The sequence below is a fragment of the Pelodiscus sinensis genome, chromosome 12 (assembly GCF_052426305.1).
Source record: "Pelodiscus sinensis isolate ZL-2025 chromosome 12, ASM5242630v1, whole genome shotgun sequence".
Taxonomy (NCBI): Eukaryota; Metazoa; Chordata; order Testudines; family Trionychidae; genus Pelodiscus; species Pelodiscus sinensis.
The window spans coordinates 30,810,447-30,830,508 of record NC_143063.1 but is presented as its reverse complement, the minus strand read 5'-3'; the positions used below and the strand labels follow the sequence as shown (position 1 = coordinate 30,830,508).

Here is a 20,062-nt window from a genome sequence, read left to right as displayed (position 1 = left end):
GTTACCTGTAGCCGCAAGATGTGCAGCTCCCTTCCAGTCTTGCCTTACCACCATCCCCTCTCTAGACCAAGCCACCCATAAAGAAGACATTTTGATGGGCCGTCTCTCTCACTCATTCTCTATTGGTGGTTGCCTGGACCATTTCTTTCTGAGGTGGCAACATCTGATTTTGGACAAATGACTTTTGGATATCATATCAACTGGCTACTTACAGATGAATTCCTGTCTATTCCTTCCCCAAAAGTCCCTTCCCCGTACCTTTTCAGGGACCTCTCTTCCAAGATGATTCTCACACAGGAGGCAGATTCTCTAATGCAACTAGGGCAATAGAACCAATACCTCCTCCACACAAGGGGAAGGGAGAGCTTTTACTGCAAAAGGTAGCGGGGTTGAAGACCTAACTTGGATCCCAGAGAGATCTGTCTTCATCTGCCATTCAGGATTCAGGGAGATTATCATTACTTGCTATGATATGTGCCTGTGCGGCCGCACACAGAAAATTCTTCCCCTGCCCACCTCCTCTGGAAAGCTGTGCAGCAGCACTCATGTGGCAGGTGGCTGCTCCAGCAGTCAGGGCTGGCTGAGACAGTGTGGTGAGGAAGCCGCTGGGGTGGAGGGCTGGCAACTACTGCGGCTGCATGGCAGAAGGGGATGCCTGCTCCGGTGGCCAGGGTTGCCACGTGGCAGGGGGGACCAGGGCCTATTCTGGCAGCTGGTGCCAGGAATGGGGCCTGCTGCATGGTGGGGGGAGTGTCTGCTCCGGCAGCTGGGAACATGTGTGTGTTAATAAATCGGGTGGCACACATCCAAACCAGTGCATGTGATCTCAATATTGGTGCACAAGCCAAAACTCACTCCACTCATGGTTGGAAAATCTTAGAAGGAACACTGGTGATTATCCTAACCATTATAATCCCCTCTTTGGCAGTTTGTGGTGCACAATTTAAAAGACATTTCCTTTCAGATTGATATCCCAACACAGGGAATTCCTGTGTCTTAAAATGGGCTCAGTACAGCTCCAAAGGTCATGGCTGAAGTAGCAACACAGCTCTGCCATCTCAGCTATCATATAGTACCATACTTGAACAACTGCCTCTTCAAGGATGGCTCATATTAAGAAGTGCAGGTATCACTCACTGCCTTATTTGCCCTTTGCCCCTCCCAGGGTATTCAAGTAAACCCAGGAAATTCCACTTCAAACCCACAACAACTATAGAATGTATGAGGAGTAGTTCTGGACCTGAGGCCAGGGCCTGCTTACCAGAGGACAGATTCCTTGCAGTAAAGAACCTCAGAATCCAAATACAACCTCAAACAATTATCTGGTCCTGCTTCCCTAGGCCACATGGCATCATGCATCAGTGTGACTTGCACTCCACATCAGACTTCGTCAGTGCTACCTCCAGACCTTGGTGGAGAAGTATCTATGTCCTGAAGAGATTATTCTTTTTTTTTAATGAGTCTCACTTCCTATCAGAATCTGACAATGTTTTTGTGGGGATTCCTTTTACTTCTCCCACCCACCTACAAAATGCTTGCCACAGGCATGTCTCTTGTCCATGTATCTCAGGGTTCTGGAGTCCGTGTTCCTTGACTTATACTGAGCATGCAAGCAAATCCTGCCATTATTCCGATTCACTTGTGTCCAACTAAGGTCAGACAGTATGACCATTGTATGTTATAAACAAGATGGGGCAGCTAGGTGCATACCATTTCCCACACAGGCAGTTTTGCTGGTGCATCCACTATCAGCTCACTCTCTTTGCATTTCATCTAACCAGGCAATGAATTTCCTACTAGACAGACTCAGATGGCCTTTTCAAGAGGACCACAAATGGATGCTCCATTCATCTGTGGCCCAACAGTTATTTTCTCTTTGGGGATTTCCAATGTGAGACCTCTTCACCATCCAGAAAAAACAGCCTTCTGATTTTGCAATGAACAGAGATATGGTTCCAGAGGATATGTCTGCCTAGTGCAATGGGCAGACTTGCTATTATAGGTCTTTTCTCCCATCCCCCTCCTGCCTCATTTCAACATGAAAATCAAGGTAAACAAAGTGACAGTAATTTTGATAGCTCCAAGGTGGCCATAGTGGTTCTGGTTCATGATGGGCCTCAGTTGACCTCCCAACTGTGTTTTCACTTATAGACATCTCAAAACCTACTGCCATTGAAGTCACCTACTGTCATTGAAGTCATTGCAATACAGCATCTGACAGCCTGGCTTTTGGAGGGACAATGGACTTTAGAGAACTTCAACTCAAATGAGGTCCAAATCCTCCTCCTCAATAGCAGTTCTCCACATTACAGATGGAGATACTGAGTTAAATGAGTTGTACTAGGTTAAATGAGTTGTATTAGGTGACAAACCCCTGTTCAGCTGAGCCATTGAGTATGTGCATAAATATATGTGTAAATCATTTGCTGAGTAGGAATGGATTTAAATAAGTTCTTAGTTGCTTTACTGAATTGGTTCTGCAGTCTCTAAAGGCTGAAAATAGAACCCAGATCATCTTACTCCCATCTTTTTGCTTTAACCATTGATTAGATAAATTTACTACAAAATCACTGCTAGGTGATTTTGGAAGGTGAAGCTAGCAGGTGTGATGACAGTGTCAGACAAATCTTGAAAAAGTCCTTAGTTTGTTTCTGTTTTTTTGGCATCAGAGGTTTAATGTACATGCAGTTATCAGTTGGAAAAATAATCTTAGTAAAAGACACTGCAGTAAATTCAGAGTTTTCCCCTTACCTGCCAAAGTTCAATGTTGTAGTCATGTTTGTCCGAGGGCATTAGAGAATGTTGGTTATGAAATAGTCAGAACTCCCTATGGCTGTATTGCCATGTTAGGAGCTGGTCTCTTCTCTTCATGCTTTCCATTTTCTTTTCTTTATGGACTTTTAGCTTCTGATATTCTTAACAAGATGTTATATACATGTACCTCCCTAGCCACCTGATGTAAGTGATTGCAAGTGATTGTTTCTCTTCCAAAGCATTAGATCTTTCTCCAAGTTGGAAAGGTGGAAGGAAGAAAAGGACTATAACTAGTGTTCCATTAGCATTCGTGAAATTACATAGCAGAAAACTTAATATGCAAAGAAATATGCAAGTAAATAATTACATCTTTTGTGTCAAAACAAAAATAATAACTCACATGGAAACCACAGGTTTTTTATTATGACTGGATATGGTTTGATACATAACTATCTGAATTTTAGCCAATCCTATAAAAATTGAGAAAATACAATAATATATTTCTAATCTGCTTCCAAATTTGTTTTGTCTGAGTGATTATTGACTTCCATGAATCTGAGCTCAGGAATTTCTCTTTACTCTTGACCTTTAATGCATATTTACTGAATGCATAAGAGTTGAAATGTATGACATAATTGTCTTAAAATATTCAGGCTATAATGATTTAATAGTTATTGTTATTTACATACAAATATAAAAAACCTAAGAGAGAGATTCTAAGGATCACATAGATAATCCTGTAGCTTTATTCTTTCTGTCTCTTAAAGCTAACATGTTTCTATTTCTGAAGGGAAAATACCTTGTAAAGGTTGCTTTGAGAGGGTCTCACTGGTAGTTTACAGAATGACAATTAATGTAAAGGAGTCCATATCTCGGCTGAGCCTTACATGTATGCCTTTTACTCTGTAAACATAGTATGGTTCTACATCATGCTAAATTTTTAAATGTACTGGTTTGATGATAGCTGGGAAAAAGACTTCATTATAGATTTATGCACATTCTTTATCGATACCAGCTTTAATCTTACAATATATTTCTGTTAATCAAGCATTTAAGTATAATTTTAATTGTGAATGATCTATAAAACATTAGATGTTTTTCTTTTCTTACTTTGCTAAGAAATAGTTATTTCATAGCAAATTCATGGTATATGTATTAAATAGCCAGAATCTAAACTTCTCTTGAAAGTTTAGAATTGGTAATAACAGAAGTAGATTGGGTTTTTTATTTAAACCTACAGTGTGTAGATTTTATTTACAACTGAATATTTAACAGTGTATTGGGTGAGGCCTACAGGCTTGAAATTGCACTTCTGTGACTTTAAGTATCCCATCTTTGACACCTTGTATCCTGTTCCCTTTTCTTTGCTATTTTTTAACTCACTGTAACAGATGAGGGGTTCTTCAACCATCTGTTAACCTTTTTTCCCATTTTTTTTAAACATGTAGAGTCGCTCAAGGCAAGAAGACCCAGAGCAAGCTAGACTGAAACAAAAAGCAAAAGAGGTAAGCAGAGCTAGAGATCATTACACTTGACATTTCAAGGCTTGAACATATTAATTTTTTATGCCTTGATACTTGTATATCGTTAATAAAAATCTGACTAAAACTTTTAGGATATATTTGTTGCTTTGCCTTTGATCTTAATGTTTGCAAACTAATACATTAATACATGTGAAGCCTAAGGAGATTTTATAAGAGAATATTTCCATACATTACATTTTCATTTCCATTTTAGGTAGCTGTAGCTTTTGTTGGGTTGTTGATGACAGCAGCATTAGATTTTGGTGGAAAATATATGCCTTTGTCTTTCTGTAAAATGTCACTTCCTAGAAATGTGTTACATTTAGTAGCTAGTTGTTATTTCCATTACAATGTTTTTAAACTTGATGTTTCATTCAGTCATCATTCTTAGTTCCGGTAGTCTAAAAATAATCAAAAAACTGCATTTGAAGTTTTGATAATTTAATTTGAGTCCAACTCTGCAAGGTGCTGACCATCCCTAACTCACACTGAATTTAGGTACTTTCCTCTTGCTTAAGATTACCCAATGTACTTTAAAGGATCAAGCCATAACTTAAAAATATCTACTCATTAAATACAATTGTGATAGACAAAAACAGCATCACTCAGATACCTAGTACACCCTTTTCCCATTAGGTAAAGTAAAATTCCAATGACTGTATTAATGAAGTCCATTAGGAGATAATATGTTAATGGGGATATTTGTTTTGACAAATATTTTACCTGTTTCCCTGTTTTTCCTATTTTCCTATTTTATATTACACACACACACACACACACACACACACACACACAAAATGTATACGATTTTTTTCTCCATGGTGAATTATTGTGAATAGATATGAAATATATAATGAAGAGGACATGCCAAATGGATTTCATTTAAACTTTTTACTGTGGCTAGCTGCATTTCTGGATTAAAGATTTTGAAAATATTTTGAAAAATATAATAATCAAGTTCTTTCCTGAAAAAGCCCCAGAGTTTGTAATACCAGATACCAACAAAGATTACTAAGGCATAGATTCAAAAGTAAAATCAGTTTTGAAAATACATAAAAATAATTGAATGGAATGAAATGTAGCAAAACAAGCTGTTGAAATAACCACAAAAGCTATTCTGCTGTTGGCTATGAGACTGAGACACTGTTCAGACATTGGGAGCTTATACTGCCTGCAAAGATAATATAGTTAGTAGATTTAATTATTATTTGTTGTTGTTGTAAGCAAACTGTCCTAGAAATATTTAGCATTTGTTGACTATGAGTAGCAATTGTCTTTCATTGAGTGCTCTTGCGATTGGTTAATTGGTAGGTAGGGGAAGGAAAAATGGTTATCTCTTTTAGTAAAATACATGTTTTAGAAGTAGTCAGACTGCAATAAGATGAATTCTTTATAGCTGTGCTGAAAGACTTGCTGTCTAGCAGATTTGGTTGCTTTTGCTCTGAGCAACTGCAAGAACATCTCTTCTTACTATGGGAAATTCAAAGTAACTCTGACATACATTGCATTTTGATCCAGTAGGGGGAGTGATGCTGTGCAGACTTGTGAATATAAGAACATGTTAAAAAATAATAATCTTGATTTGATATTGTTACCAAATATTTTGGTGGTAATCTAATTAGTAATGCTCAGATCAAACTGTTCTGTGACTTTAAAGTAGTAATTGTGCCTTTAATGGCATCTTGTTGGAATGAATGTAGAATGAATACCAGGTTTTCTGTTTCAGAATGCTGCGCCCTGTTCTTTTTTTACAGTAGCCCTGCCTTGTTTCCCACCCTTCTAATGAAGGTGCATAATTTGCTGGCTCTCTGCCTCTGTCTGAAGTTGAATTTCATTCTACATATTTAAAACCATATGAGTATAATATAAGACTCGTTTTTCATTAATTAGGATTCTGAATTTTTTTCTTCAGTTTACAGAGTGTATTTTCACCTATAAATATTTAAATAAATGTAATATATATTTAAAATGGAATATTTTGTAATGAATGCCCCCCAAAGAAATGGGGAATACAAAAAGTAAGTGGGAGGAACATAGATTTTCATTTGGGGGTCCCCCCCCACATTGATTAGTTGGATCAGTTGCAGAATGAATACTGACACTGTTATTTGTGTTGATACCACTGAGACAAGGTGTCCAATTTTGTAATACAAATGATCCTATACTAGCCAGATTATCATCGGGGCATTATATTATCTGAAACTAAGGACCTTGAATTAATTTTCCAAAAAAGTGTCAGTTTTATAATGTTTTCACCAGCTGGTCTACTTTTGAACATACTGAAGATTTGTATTCAAGAAGAGATTTGGATCTCCCTCCAGCTTTTGTAAACTGATAAAGGTAATACTACTCGTTTTATGAAGAGTAGCAAAATTGAAAACATTTCCCTAATCTATAAAAATGACATGAATGTTGGCTTTCAAAGACACTTGTTGCTCAGTTGCCCTTCTGGCTGGTGGTTAGACACTATCATTTAGTCAATGCTGTTGAAAAGTATGCTGAGGACACCCAAGTGCCCTATTTTATACACAGCATCGGATCTTAGTCTTATTGAATGGATAGTGTTGGTATTTATAAATCATTATTGATGTTTTATGCTTGTAAGTCATACATTTCAGCTTGCTTTTCTTTATCAAAAATTTGAGAATTTTAGCTTTATCTGGAAGGGTTTACAGCCTCTATAACTGTATGATGTTTCCGGGCTGTTAGTATAGCTGTATTATAAGGTTGACACCAGCATAGCCATTGTCTTACCCCCCCAAATATTCTGTCAGTATCTCATCTTCATTTACACTGTGATCAGGACCTTGCTGTGGATCCGACATGTGGAGACTTTAGGAGCAAAGAGAAAGTGTGGGGCTAGAACTCAAGACATTGATGTGTAGAGAATGGGACCAAAGCAGGAGATAAGAGAGAAATATATACATACTAGCGACTAAAATAAGGGGAGAAATCTGAAAGGAGTGGTTTAGTGATGGTTTATGGGGAAGAAAAATCTAAATGATGAAATACCTAGCTTTAGAGTTCAGAAGAAAGATATCAAAGTATAGGAAAAAATCATAATGGGAAAAAAAATAAAAATAAAAGAAAAGGGTACAGATTCTGATAATTCCTTTTATGCTCAGGGGTTCTGGACTGTCACAGCATCTTTAAACCAAATTAGCCCACACCATTTTAAAATTTGTTTAAAATAGGTTATTAAACATAATACCAAACCTATTTAGACATTGCCTTACAGGAGACAATCTGTAACACCGCATCTTTATCCACACACAGGCTTGCACTGTTATACTGATGCAAAGATCCAAGGTGGTTACTCTTTTTTGTTTCAAAATACACTATTTAATTTAAACATGTTCCAAACTGATTTGAAGGAAATCAAAATAAGTGTTCATAAAGGGGGGGGATTTACATTGGTTTAACTAAATCAATTAAAATTCATGCTTTCATTAAACTGGTGCAACTCTCCCTGTTGACATGGACAAGATAGTGATCTGTCAGGTTATTTTTTATTAAACCTATTTTAAAAAGTGATGCAACATTAGCTGAAGCTAGTTTATTGCAAGAAAAATGCTGCTCTTCACTTGTATTCTGATCTATGTGAGTATTTAAACCTAGGCTACATTCTGAAATAAGAAAGATCCAGTGTAATTGTCAGTTGAACCTGTACAAGGAGTAGCAACATTTGTGGACAACATTTACTTTTTATTACATTATTAAACCTTTCAAAATCAAATTTTAAAATATGATGGCAATTGTTCAGTCAGTTGAAAGCATGGAAATTCAACTACAAATATGTATTGGAGAAATGAGTTCTCTAACATCCATAAAAAGGGTTCATTAAATAGGACATAAAACAGACTATATAACTGCTAGCAAGATTAGAGAAAGATTAAGAATAATTGAGTCAACACCTAGCAATTAATAATATAAATGGTTGCAAGAAAGACAGAGGAGGTGAGATCCTGAGCATCTGTTCTGTTATGGATAACTTGCTATATATTCAATGTCCATTAACTGATATTCCTATTTAAACTGAAAGTGAAGTAGCTGACTTTGTTTATCCTAATAGATTAACCAGATTAAAATTTTGGCTCATTACCAATGTAAGATATTGCACAGTAATAAAAACTTAAAGTAAACACCATGAACACAATGTAAAAGGGCATTCACCCAGGGCCCAGATCAGTTCAGATAATCCCTAGTCAGAATTTGGTCTCAGATGTGTTATACACCATGGCTGCGTCTAGACTGGTAAGTTTTTGCGGAAAAACTTGCCAGCTGTCTACACTGGCCCTTGAATTTCCGCAAGAACACTGACTTCCTGCTGTCTGAAATCAGTGCGTCTTGCAGAAATGCTATGCTGCTCCCGTTCGGGCAAAAGTCCTTTTGCGCAAAGCTTTTGCGCAAAAGGGCCAGTGTAGATAGCTCAGATTTGTTTTGCGCAAAAAAGCCCCGATTGCAAAAATGGCTTTTGCGGAAAAAGTGCTTTTGCGAAAAAGCGTCCGTGCCAATCTAGACGCTCTTTTCCGCAAATGCTTTTAACGGAAAACTTTTCCGTTAAAAGCATTTGAGGAAAATCATGCCAGTCTAGACGTAGTCCATGGGTGTGAAATCCTGGCCCTACTGAAGTCACTGGTAAAACTCCCATTGATTTCAGTGTGTACAGAATCTCACTCTGAGGCTACGCCTACACTACATGCTTCTTGCGCAAAAGCCTTTTGCGCAAGAGTTTTTGCACAAAAACCTCTTGTGCAAGAGCACGTCCATACCTCAGAGCACATTGCAAAAGCCATGTGCTTTTGTGCAAGAGAGCGTCCGCACTGCATGGACGCTCTTGCTCAAGAAAGCTCTGATTGCCATTTACAGAACAGCCATCAGAGCACCTGTGCTTTTTCCCATATGGGTTTCTTGCACAAGAAACCCCTCTGGGGCGTCCACATTTACCTTCTGTAGCACTAAATAGCTGTAGCACTAAAAGCGGTTATGCCTCAGAAAAGGAGGTTTACCTACAGCGGAAAAAGCCCTCTGTTCTGCCGTTTAACTGCTCAAAAACCTTGTAGGGTAGACATAGCCTCAGTGTACTCCGTGGGCATTATCTGTATCTGTAGTGCCATACCAAATTCATGGTCCATTTGTTAGTTTCACAGTCATAAGATTTTAAAAATAATAATTACATTGTTGTAATTGCAGGAGTTCTGACCCAAAAAGGAATTGGGAGGACTTACAAGGTTATTATGGGGGGGCTGTAGTACTGCTATCATTACTTTCATGCTGCTCCTCGCAGTGGTGCTACCATCAGAGAATGGTGGCTGCTCACCAGGAGCCCAGTTCTGAAGGTAAGAGGTGCCATCAGCAGCAATGCAGAAGTATGGATGGGATGGCATGGGATGGTGTGGCTACCCTTCTGCTGTGCTGTCTGCGGAGCTGCACCTTCAGTCTGCAGCCACCACTGTCAGCTGCCCAGCTCTGAAGGCAGCAGTGCAGAAATAAGGGCGGCATGGTACAATATTGCCATCCTTATTTCTGTGATGTTGCTGATGAGGCACCACCTTCAGAGCTGGGCATCAGGCCAGTAACTACCATTCTCTGGCCACTCAGCTCTGAAGACAGCACACAAGTAAGGGTGGCAATAACACAACCTCCCGAAAATAATCTTGCAACTACCCTGCAACTCCCTTTTGCATCAGGATCATCAATTTGAGAAACGGTGGTCTCCTGCATGAAATCTGCACAATATAGAGTAAAATATACACACACACAGATTTCAAAGGGGGAGATCAGATTTCTTGGTCTTTGACATGTTTTTCATGGCCATGAATTTGGTAGACCCCTACCCACCTATTTAATATTTGCACGACAGTAACAACACATCTGAAGTGAGACAGTTCTTGCAGGGTGGGGTCAGTGAGGATGTGTGATGAGGATGGGGCAATGGTTGTGTCACAGTCCTTAGTAAAGCTCCCTCTGCTGGACATTTCCTAGACTGCTGTATTTTGTCCCAATCCACTATATCCATGTGTTATAAGCTTCCCTTGATTTGAGCAGGCTCAAGTATTATCTTTCCTTGGCCTGTCTGGCACATTTCCCAGAGCACAGGCTGTCACTCTGTTATCCCTTTGCAGTCATCCTGCCCTCCCAGTACCAGTGCTAATCCGTCAGCTTGCTCCATAACAAAAGCAGACCTTTACCCAGAACTTCAGTCATGTGGTGCTCTGGATTCATATTTACTTCTTCAGGAGGATGTGACAGTGAAGCAGGACAGACACATAAAAAGACTTTGCATAGGAGTCTAAAATAAATTACTCTTTACTTAACATAAGTCTATATTGATCTAGATAGTTGCAGGAATGGAAAGTAAACAGGAAAACACAATTTCTCTGCCTCAGTTTCTTTGCAATTCAGACATTTTTTGGGCATAGGCTAATATCCTTTAGAAAATCCAGAATCTTCTATCTCCCTTTCTTACAACATATAATTTTTCATGATGAAGTCTCTCCTATGCCCCTCATTTGCCACCTACCCCAGAAAAATGTCTAGTGATATTCCCTTCCTTTTATAATATCAAGCCCCTTGTCAGGTGACTCCCTGCTTAGTATCATTAGATGATCAAACCCCCCTACTGCGTGATTTGTTGTGTAGTTACCACCCTCTGTCTGGAGTTTGGATTAAAAAAAACCTTGTTCATCTTGAGCATGAGTTTTCTCTTTGTCCTATGGCACATCAATTAAATGGATGATTATCAAAGAGTCTGTCCACAGTGCATTTAAATACCTGTGGGTGGTCCGTTCCATCTGACATGGGGTCACCAGGACTCAGGCAAAGGGGGTGTTTAATTGAGATGTAGACGTTTGGCTGGAGTCTGAATTCTGAGACCCTGAAAAGGGGGACATTCCCAAGGCCAAACATCTGCACTGTAAATAAACAGCCCCTTAGCCTGAGCCCTACAAGTCCTCAGATGGCATGGGTTAGCCATAGGTTTTTAATTATAGTGTAGAGATAATGAAATTTTAACCCTCTATTATAAACTCTGTGCCAGGTGTAAGAATTTCTCCTATCACCTCTGTGGGATTTAGCTTAGCATGGAGGCAAAAGACAGTAGAGAAGGCAAAGACTAGCCTTACAATGTAAATGAAGATTTCACTCTGACCCAGATACATAGACAATCTTCAATATCAAACAGAATTCATAAGCTCTATATAGACAGATTCCTCCAAATTTTCACACCTTGTGTGATGACCAGTAAATAAGGGGTCACTGAACACAGACTACATTTCTTCTGCAACTGTTCCATGAGTTTGTCAGGGGGCATGTTCCTCCCAGTGCTCTTGGTGGTGTTGTGCCTGCTGCAAACCTCTGGGCATTGTGGCACCCTCCACTTGATTGCTACACTTTCTCTGCCTTGCCCAGTGTGGTTTTCATTGTACAGGGGTTAAATTGTCCTTAAGCATCTAGGTTTTGAAATGCAGCCTGTTCTGATAATATATGCAAAAACTGGTTGGCGCACTGAGCACACACATTTTACAAAGCGTTAACACTGACATGGAAATATGAAAACATGCTTGTTTCCAGACTAGAAAGAGAGTTGCTTCTAAGTTAAATTCTGTCATTCTGATTCAGCTCAGGATATTTAACTATTAAGGTATCAAAATAATTCTACAATCAATAATTTCTTAATATTGCATTGATAACTCAGGGTATGTCTACACTGCCACCCTAGTTCGAACTAGGGTGGCTAATGTAGGCATTCGAAGTTGCAAATGAAGCCCGGGATTTAAATATCCTGGGCTTCATTTGCATCTTGCCGGGCGCTGCCATTTTTAAATCCCCATTAGTGCGGACTCCATGACTGTGGCTACACACGGCATGGAGTAAGTAGTTCGAATTAGGCTCTCTAATTTGAACTACCGGTACATCTCGTTCTATGAGGAGCACTAATGGGGATTTAAAAATGGCAGCGCCCAGCAAGATGCAAAGGAAGCCCGGGATATTTAAATCCCGGGCTTCATTTGCAACTTCGAATGCCTACATTAGCCACCCTAGGTCGAACTAGGGTGGCAGTGTAGACATACCCTCAGTAATTCAGTAGCAGTGGTATCTGCTTGTTAATACATTCAGATTCCCTGCAATTATCCCTATATTCATGATTTATTTACTGAAAACCAAAAACAGAAGGAGTTTGGTAAGAAACAACCTGTTCTTTCTTAAAGGACATTATAACAAACTAGAAGAGTGGGATTATGCTCCTGGACAGAAAATGTTTACATTAAAGCTTCATTTAGCTCCTTAACCCTCTATGGGTCAGAAGATTGAAAGGAAGAATACAAATCTTAGGAATTTCATCTTGGAATAATGATTGGTTTAATGCTATATTTAACCAGTAAAAGTCCATCTGAACTGGGATAATTTGTGAATGTTTTTCTGTACCAGTCCTGTCAGTATTGAAGCTGTGTTGTATAGATAAAGTTCAGGCAGTTTTATTACCATGTGAGCAAGATTAAACAACATGTATGTATTATGCCTTCTGATGTTTGTCACCCGGTGAAGATACCTAATGCAGAAAAATATGTATACACTTTTCCAATGTTGACAAGGCCTATAGAAAATGCCACCAGTTTGAATTTAGCCCATGAAATTTCCATTGTGTTGGGCAATTGCCATTTGAACTGATTTTAGTAGTTCCTTCTCTCTGTCAAAATGATAGAAAAAATTGGGTTAAGACAAAAGTATTTATCAGACAGTCAAGCTTTGGGGTAAATGATTTTCCTAGAGTTAAAGTTCTTGTGGTTTCCATTCTATGCAGACTTGCTACTCAAAAAGAAGTGATTCTGGCTGTGTCAAACAAGATACTCCCACGAAAGCACTGCTATGTTATCAAGCATGCTAATTGGAACTATGTTTACAATATTTTTGTTTATTGAAGTAAAATAACATCACACATACTGCATGGGACCAGCACAGATCCCGATAAATTACTTTGTCAGCTTTTGGGGACAGAGCAATATATTGTTATATGTGCATACAAAGTCTAGCATAATGGAGATCTGATTTTTAACTGGAACCACTAGGAGCTACTGAAATACAAATAGTTAAAATTGTCTCCAAAGACTTTTTTTTAATATAGATCTCCAGAATTATTCCGTTTGGCTAAATTTCCCAGGCTAAAATGCAGTCTAGGCACCGAACCTGCAAACATTTATGTGCATGAATAACTTTAGGCAAGAAAGTAGTCTCACTGAATTCCACAGAACTATTCACACACATATATATGTTTGTGATATCCGGGACTAAGATACTTCATAACATCTCTTGCAAGGTCAGAATTGTAAAATGGAAGAGATGGCTGGCTGGAGGGTGTAGCATGGCATTGCAGTTCCTATTCAGGAATGAGAGATTGGACAATAGAAGGCAAAATGCCAAGGATCAAGAAGGACCTAATCTCTTTCCAGCCAAGTCTTGTGAAGCAGGAAAGACTTGTTTAGACAAGAAGTGGGGGTGTGTATAAAGAGAGAGCTTTTTTGCCTTCTTGCTACCCCAGTGGTTCTCAAACTGTGTTTCAATGGGGACCCCAGGACTAGTTTAGACTACTTAGGGCTCAGGTTTACACCTCAAGCCCCATTACCCAAGGCTGAAGCCTTAGAAATTTATCCCTGGGTGGCAGGACTCAGGTTACAAGCCTCCTGGCTGGACCTGGAGCCCTTGGGTTTGACACCTTTCCAACCCAGGGCACTGGAGCTCAGGCTTTGTCTCCTCTCCCACCTGAGGCAATGGGAATCAGATGGACTCAGGCTTTGGTTCTCCTTCTTAGGGTCATGTAGTAATTTTTGTTGTCAGAAGGAGGTCACAGTGCAATAAAAATTAAAAACTTTTGCCCTACCCCAGAGTTATCCCAAGCTGAGGATTTCTCCTTGCAGTGCATGAAAAATCTAAACTATATTGTCTTCTCCAACCAAACCACACTACTTCTCTTCAGAGAGAACAATGGAGTTGATCCATTGTTGGTTGTGGGGTTTTGTCCTCCTAAGAATCATCCAGTGTTGATCAGTGCAACAGACAGGATATTGGGCTTGTTGGGTTTAATGATCTGATCTGGTATATCAAATCCTATATCATACCCATGTAATGCACGTAGATCTTTTGTGCACAGTAAAATAATTTATCCTACTTCATAAATGTTCATTTTTTGTAAGATTCTGATTGCATTTCTATTGTAATTAATGTTTTAGACCTTATTTTACTTTTAATGATCTGTATTGGTACAAATCAATTTTGATTTTTCTTAGTGAACAAACGGTATGTTTTGAGAATTTTTCAGATTCCTAGTCTAAAGATTCTCTTGTTTACATATATGTATTTAAACTATAATATGGAAACCATAAATGCTTTACATTTTAATTAGGGATGTAAAATCATGTTTAAAAAGTTAACCAATTAAACATTACATTTAACTGGTTAACTGGGATCTTGCAGGTGGTGAGCTACTCCTGGCCAGCCGGGCCCACTGTGCCGCAGGCTGCTCTGGCCAGGCTGGGCTGAGACTGCCTCATTGCAGGTGGGGGCTTCTCGGTTGGAGCCAGGCCCACGTTATCATGTCATGAATGGAGGACTGCTCCAGCCCGACCAGGCCACCAATTAACCTGTTACCATGGTAATCATGCTGGCAAGGCTGATGCTTACCAGGTAACCAGTTAACCCTTTACATCCCTAATTTTAATTAACACCATCAGTGGTATCACATGTGATTATTAACTAAAAGTCAAGAGAAATTATCATGTATTATCAATGGGTACTGACACTTACAGCATCTTGTTTCAGTGGTATCAGTCTATCATGATTTTCCAAATCAGGAAATATTACAGTTACAAAAGTTGCAGAGAGCAGTGTCAACTACGACAGATATTTCCAGTTACTAAATACAAATTATGTTATTTTATAAATCTGTATGGTTGAAGAATTAAAAATATTTACAGACGATCACATCAGATTTGATTATCCATGTTTTTGCTATGACTACATTTATTTATGAATAGTTTTTCAATTAACAGGATAACAGCTGGAACAATATAAGTGAAAATTAGTCTAGCCAAAATGTCCATTTTAATTCTAGAAAAGTAAACACAATCCCAGGTATTTGAGGATGTGGTCCTGTGATGAATGTTTAATATCAACATTTTATTGTGCTTATAACAGTGTTATAAGCACATTCCATTCAGCAAATGGAACACAGGAGGCCTGGGATCTATTCCCTCTCTCTGGACTAATTAGATTCTATCAATGATTATCATATGGTATCAGACTTGTTAGATTATATACCTGTTATTTATAGCTCCAGAATACAAAGATAGTAACCATCTAGGTACAACATTTTGATGGATTTCTTGTAATAATTGATAGGCTGCCAAAGGAAGTTGTGAAATCCCAGTGATGAGAGGTTTTTAAGAACAGGTTGGACTAACACTTATCAGGAATGGTGTAAGTTTAAGCACAGGGGCTGAACTTGACTTATTGAGGTCTCTTCAAGTCTTACATTTCTATGATACTGGCAGTTATGTTTATCCCAGAACAGTCATTTGTGAGAGATTTCCTTGTGGGAAGTAGGAAACTCTGAAGTTTAGTAGAAATGTTGTGAATAAAGCAATGTTTACATAAAGTACAAAACCCAGTTACTACAATATAGTTCTGTTAGGAATGCTTTTGAAAAAATTTAATGTTTTAATTTATCATGTGATGATATGCATCATAGTGTAAATATTTGCACACATTTGTATGTCTAATAAAAATATAACGATTTGAAGTATTTTTGTCCAGTGATCAGTACAGACTAAAAGAATCTAGATATCATAAATTGGTTTATTTTTAAAAACATAATTTAATTCTCTGATAAATTACACTTACATTTCTTTTGATAATTATTTCTATACCACCACATAAAAAGGAACTCTTTTTGGTGGTGGGGGTGGTGTTACAGTTGCGCATCTAGTTAGAATCCTATTTCTGAAAGTGGTCAATACCAAATATATAAGAAGATTTAGCACTCCTCCAAAAAAAAAACCCACAGCTGTAGTTGACAATTATGGAATAACCTGCCCACAAGAAAAATTTCTTTCTTACCCACATCAGTTTGTGGTTGGCTTAGGCTTTACAGGCAATTGTGAAGTCTCCACCATTGCAGTCTCACAACCTAAGATCATGACCCTCCAGCTCTTCATGTACAAGTCAATAGGCATGAGGTCAGTAAGGCTCCAAAAGGGCGCAGGGGGCCACCTATAAAGAATTTAGTACTGTGGCTCTAATTCAGCAGATGCATATGCAGTGAAGAGAAGTGAAGTAGGAAAACAGTGGTAAATAAAAGGAAAGGTGTACCTTTTGTGGGGAGTGCAGTTTTCTTCAGAAAGCAGAATCTTAACAGGTTGTTTGTGGACAAGATACAAATTAAGTATGTTCCCATGGTAGATTATTGTTGAAAACCTTTGCAGAAGAGGAAACTTTTAATACTGAATAATTATGGAACACAAAAGGAAACTAGTGTTTTAAAGTTATTAAATTTCCATTTTGCATAAAAAGTTCCATGTTTGTCACTTAGTTGGGAAGACTGAAGTTCATCAAACAAGCACGTTTTGAGTAATATATATTTAAAAATAGATTTTAACTTCTGGATAATTATTCTCACTTTTTGTTTTATCTACTCACAATTCAGAAACTGATTTACTGTAGCCACTAGCCTTCACTTAAAACTAGTGCATAGGACGCTTTACTAAGCCAGAGGGTAAAGTTTTAAGCAGAGCTTTTCTGAAAGTGTCCCCAAGAAAAGAGAGTTACTCATCCGGTGCAGTAACGTCTGTTCTTCGAGATGTGTGTCCCCGTGGGTGCTCGAGGTGCTGGGCTTGTCCCGGCGCCGCAAACCAGAGGAATTTTCATTAGCAGTAGCCCCCTACCGGACTGCGCATGCGCGACTGCCCCTTTGTGCCTTTCATCTGAGCGCGGTCCAGTCTTGTCAGTTTCCTCCCAACCGGAAGCATCTGAAAGATATAAATAGAAGCTCCGAAGCAGGGAGGAGGGTTGGACAGAGAGTGGAGCACCCACGGGGACACACATCTAGAAGAACAGACGTTATTGCACCGGGTGAGTAACTCTCTTTTCTTCATCGAGTAGTGTCCCCGAGGGTGCTCCACTCGAGGTGAGTATACAGCAGTGGTCCAACGTTACATGAGTGCTTTGGACCTATCGCCCTCGTGCTGTAGACAAGACAGCCTGAGCTGCCCTTGAATCAGCGGTAAGTATGTTCGCAAGGGCATAGTGTTTAGCGAATGTGAGGGTAGATGACCAGGTTGCCGCCCGGCATATGTCCTGCAACGGTACCCCGGGTGGAATGAGCACGAAGACCGCTCGGAAGAGATTTGTTGCGCAAGGCATAACATTGTGTGATGCAAGCAACGACCAAGCGGGAAATACGCTGTGCCGAAAGTAGTTTGCCCTTGGAGCGCTCAGCTGTAGAAAGGAAAAGCCGCTGAGACTTCCTGAAGACCCGAGTTCTGTCAAGGTAAAAGGCCAGTGCTCGCCTGACATCTAGAGTGTGTAGACGTGCATCTTCCAATGAGGAGTGAGGCTTTGGGTGGAAAGTCGGCAGAATTATGGGCTCATTTATGTGGAAAGCAGAGTTGACCTTTGGCAAAAACGCTGGTTGGACACGCAGTACTGCCGCATGACTGAAGAATTGCGTGTACGACGGATCGGCGGAAAGAGCTGCTAATTCACTTACTCGACGTGCCGACGTGATGGCAAGTAGAAACACCGTTTTCATCGTGAGCATTCGTAGATCACACGTTGCGAGCGGCTCAAAGGGCGAGCAAGTCAGAGTGTCCAATACTAGAGGCAAGTCCCAAGGCTCTGGTGGGATCCTGTGGGTCGGATACAGATTGCCTAATCCCTTCAGAAATCTTTTGGTGATAGGGTGGGCGAACACTGAATGACCGTCAACGGGAAGACGGAAGGCTGCAATTGCTGCTAGATGGACTCTTAGGGAAGAAATAGCCATTCCCGTCGTCTTTAGATGCATCACATAATCTAGGATCTGTTGTATAGACAACGAATGAGGGTCAAGATCTCTTGTCAAGCACCACGAATGGAAACGATGCCATTTATGGAGATAGGATTTGCGCGTTGTTTTGCGCCTACTGTTAATCAACACGCGTCTCACTTCTTGAGAACAGAAGAGTTCAGAAGCTTGGAGCCAGCTAGGAGCCATGCCGTGAGGTGCATGCGGTCGATGGCTGGGTGAAGAATTGTGCCGTGTTTCTGAGATAGTAAATTGGACAGTTCCGGTAGTCGTCGTGGATAGGCAACTGACGTTCTCGACAGCTGTGTTAACCAGATCTGCCTGGGCCAGAAAGGTGCTATCAGAATTACTGTTGCGCTGCCTAGTGCTATCTTCTCCAGTACTCTCGGAATGAGTGGAAGAGGAGGAAGGGCGTATAGCAATTGGTGACGATCCCAGTCCAGGAGGAAGGCATCCCCCAGAGAGTCTGTGCCGATGCCTGCTCATGAGCAATACTGAGGACATTTCCTGTTGTGTCGAGTGGCGAACAAGTCCACCTTGGGAAAGCACCATAGCAAGAAGATGTCGCGGAGCACCTCAGGATGTAATTCCCACTTGTGCTGTGAGAGGAAATGCCTGCTCAGAGTATCGGCGATCACATTGTCCTTTCCAGGAAGGTATGCTGCAGTTATGGTGATACCTTGTTGAATAGCCCAATTCCACAGGCGCACAGCCTCCGCACACAGAGAGCGGGAACGTGACCCCCCCTGCTTGTTGATGTAATACACCGTGCATATGTTGTCGGTGAGAATCTGTATGGAGTGTCCTCGGATGATGGGCAGAAATTGCTTGCAAGCCTTGAAGACTGCTCTTAGCTCGAGAAAATGTATATACTGTAGCGATTCCTGGGTGTCCAGAGACCCTGCGCACAGTGCTCCTGAAGGTGAGCGCCCCAGCTGAGCAGAGAGGCATCTGTAGTGATTTGTAGAGATGGTTTGCGGGCATGAAAGGGGACCCCTGTTAGCATGTTGTTGGGGCTGTCCCACCATGTCAGGGAAGTCCGCACCTGACTGGGCAGAGAAACCACCCTGTTCATACTGTGCACCCAGGGCGTGTACACGGTGAACAGCCAATGCTGAAGACTGCGCATATGGGGTCTGGCATGCGGAACCAAATATATGGTAGCTGCCATGTGTCCCAATAGCTGTAGACAGGTAAGTATTCGGGACTTGGGAGAAATTGATACTGATTTCACCAGGTCCTGTATGAGTTGAAACCTCTTTACTGGCAAGTATGCCCTCGCGGTTAGGGAGTTGAGTCTTGCTCCGATAAACTCCAGGTCGCGAGTAGGTGTCAGGAAGGACTTCTTGAGATTGATTATGAGCCCGAGGTCTGTAAACAGAGTGGTAGTTGCAGACACTGCCCTCGTAGCCTCGTCGAGTGTGGAAGCCTTTAGCAGGCAATCGTCCAGGTATGGAAAAATTGTAATATCAAGGCGCCGCAGGTAGGCCGCCACTACCTCCAGGGTCTTGGAGAAAACCTGTGGGGCCGCCGACAGTCCAAAAGGCAGCACGCGATACTGATAGTGGTCGGACCCCACTATGAAACGAAGGAATCTTCTGTGGGCCGGGTGTATCGTTATATGGAAGTAAGCGTCCTGAAGATCGAGGGATGCAAACCAATCCCCTTTGTCGAGAGCCGGAATGATCGAAGATAACGTGACCATCTTGAATTTTTGCCTTCTCAGATG

At 40.4% G+C, this 20,062-nt stretch overlaps 1 protein-coding gene across 2 annotated transcripts in view; it reads left to right on the top strand.

Moving 5' to 3' along the window:
- Positions 1 to 20,062, top strand: part of LOC102463045 (transcription initiation factor TFIID subunit 4-like) — a 274,416-nt gene that overhangs the window by 138,506 nt on the left and 115,848 nt on the right. For both annotated transcript variants that reach the window (XM_075940091.2, XM_075940090.2), the window contains exon 13: positions 4,203 to 4,259. In XM_075940091.2, the coding sequence (XP_075796206.1) occupies positions 4,203 to 4,259 (57 nt within the window). The remainder of the gene's footprint in view (positions 1 to 4,202; positions 4,260 to 20,062) is intronic.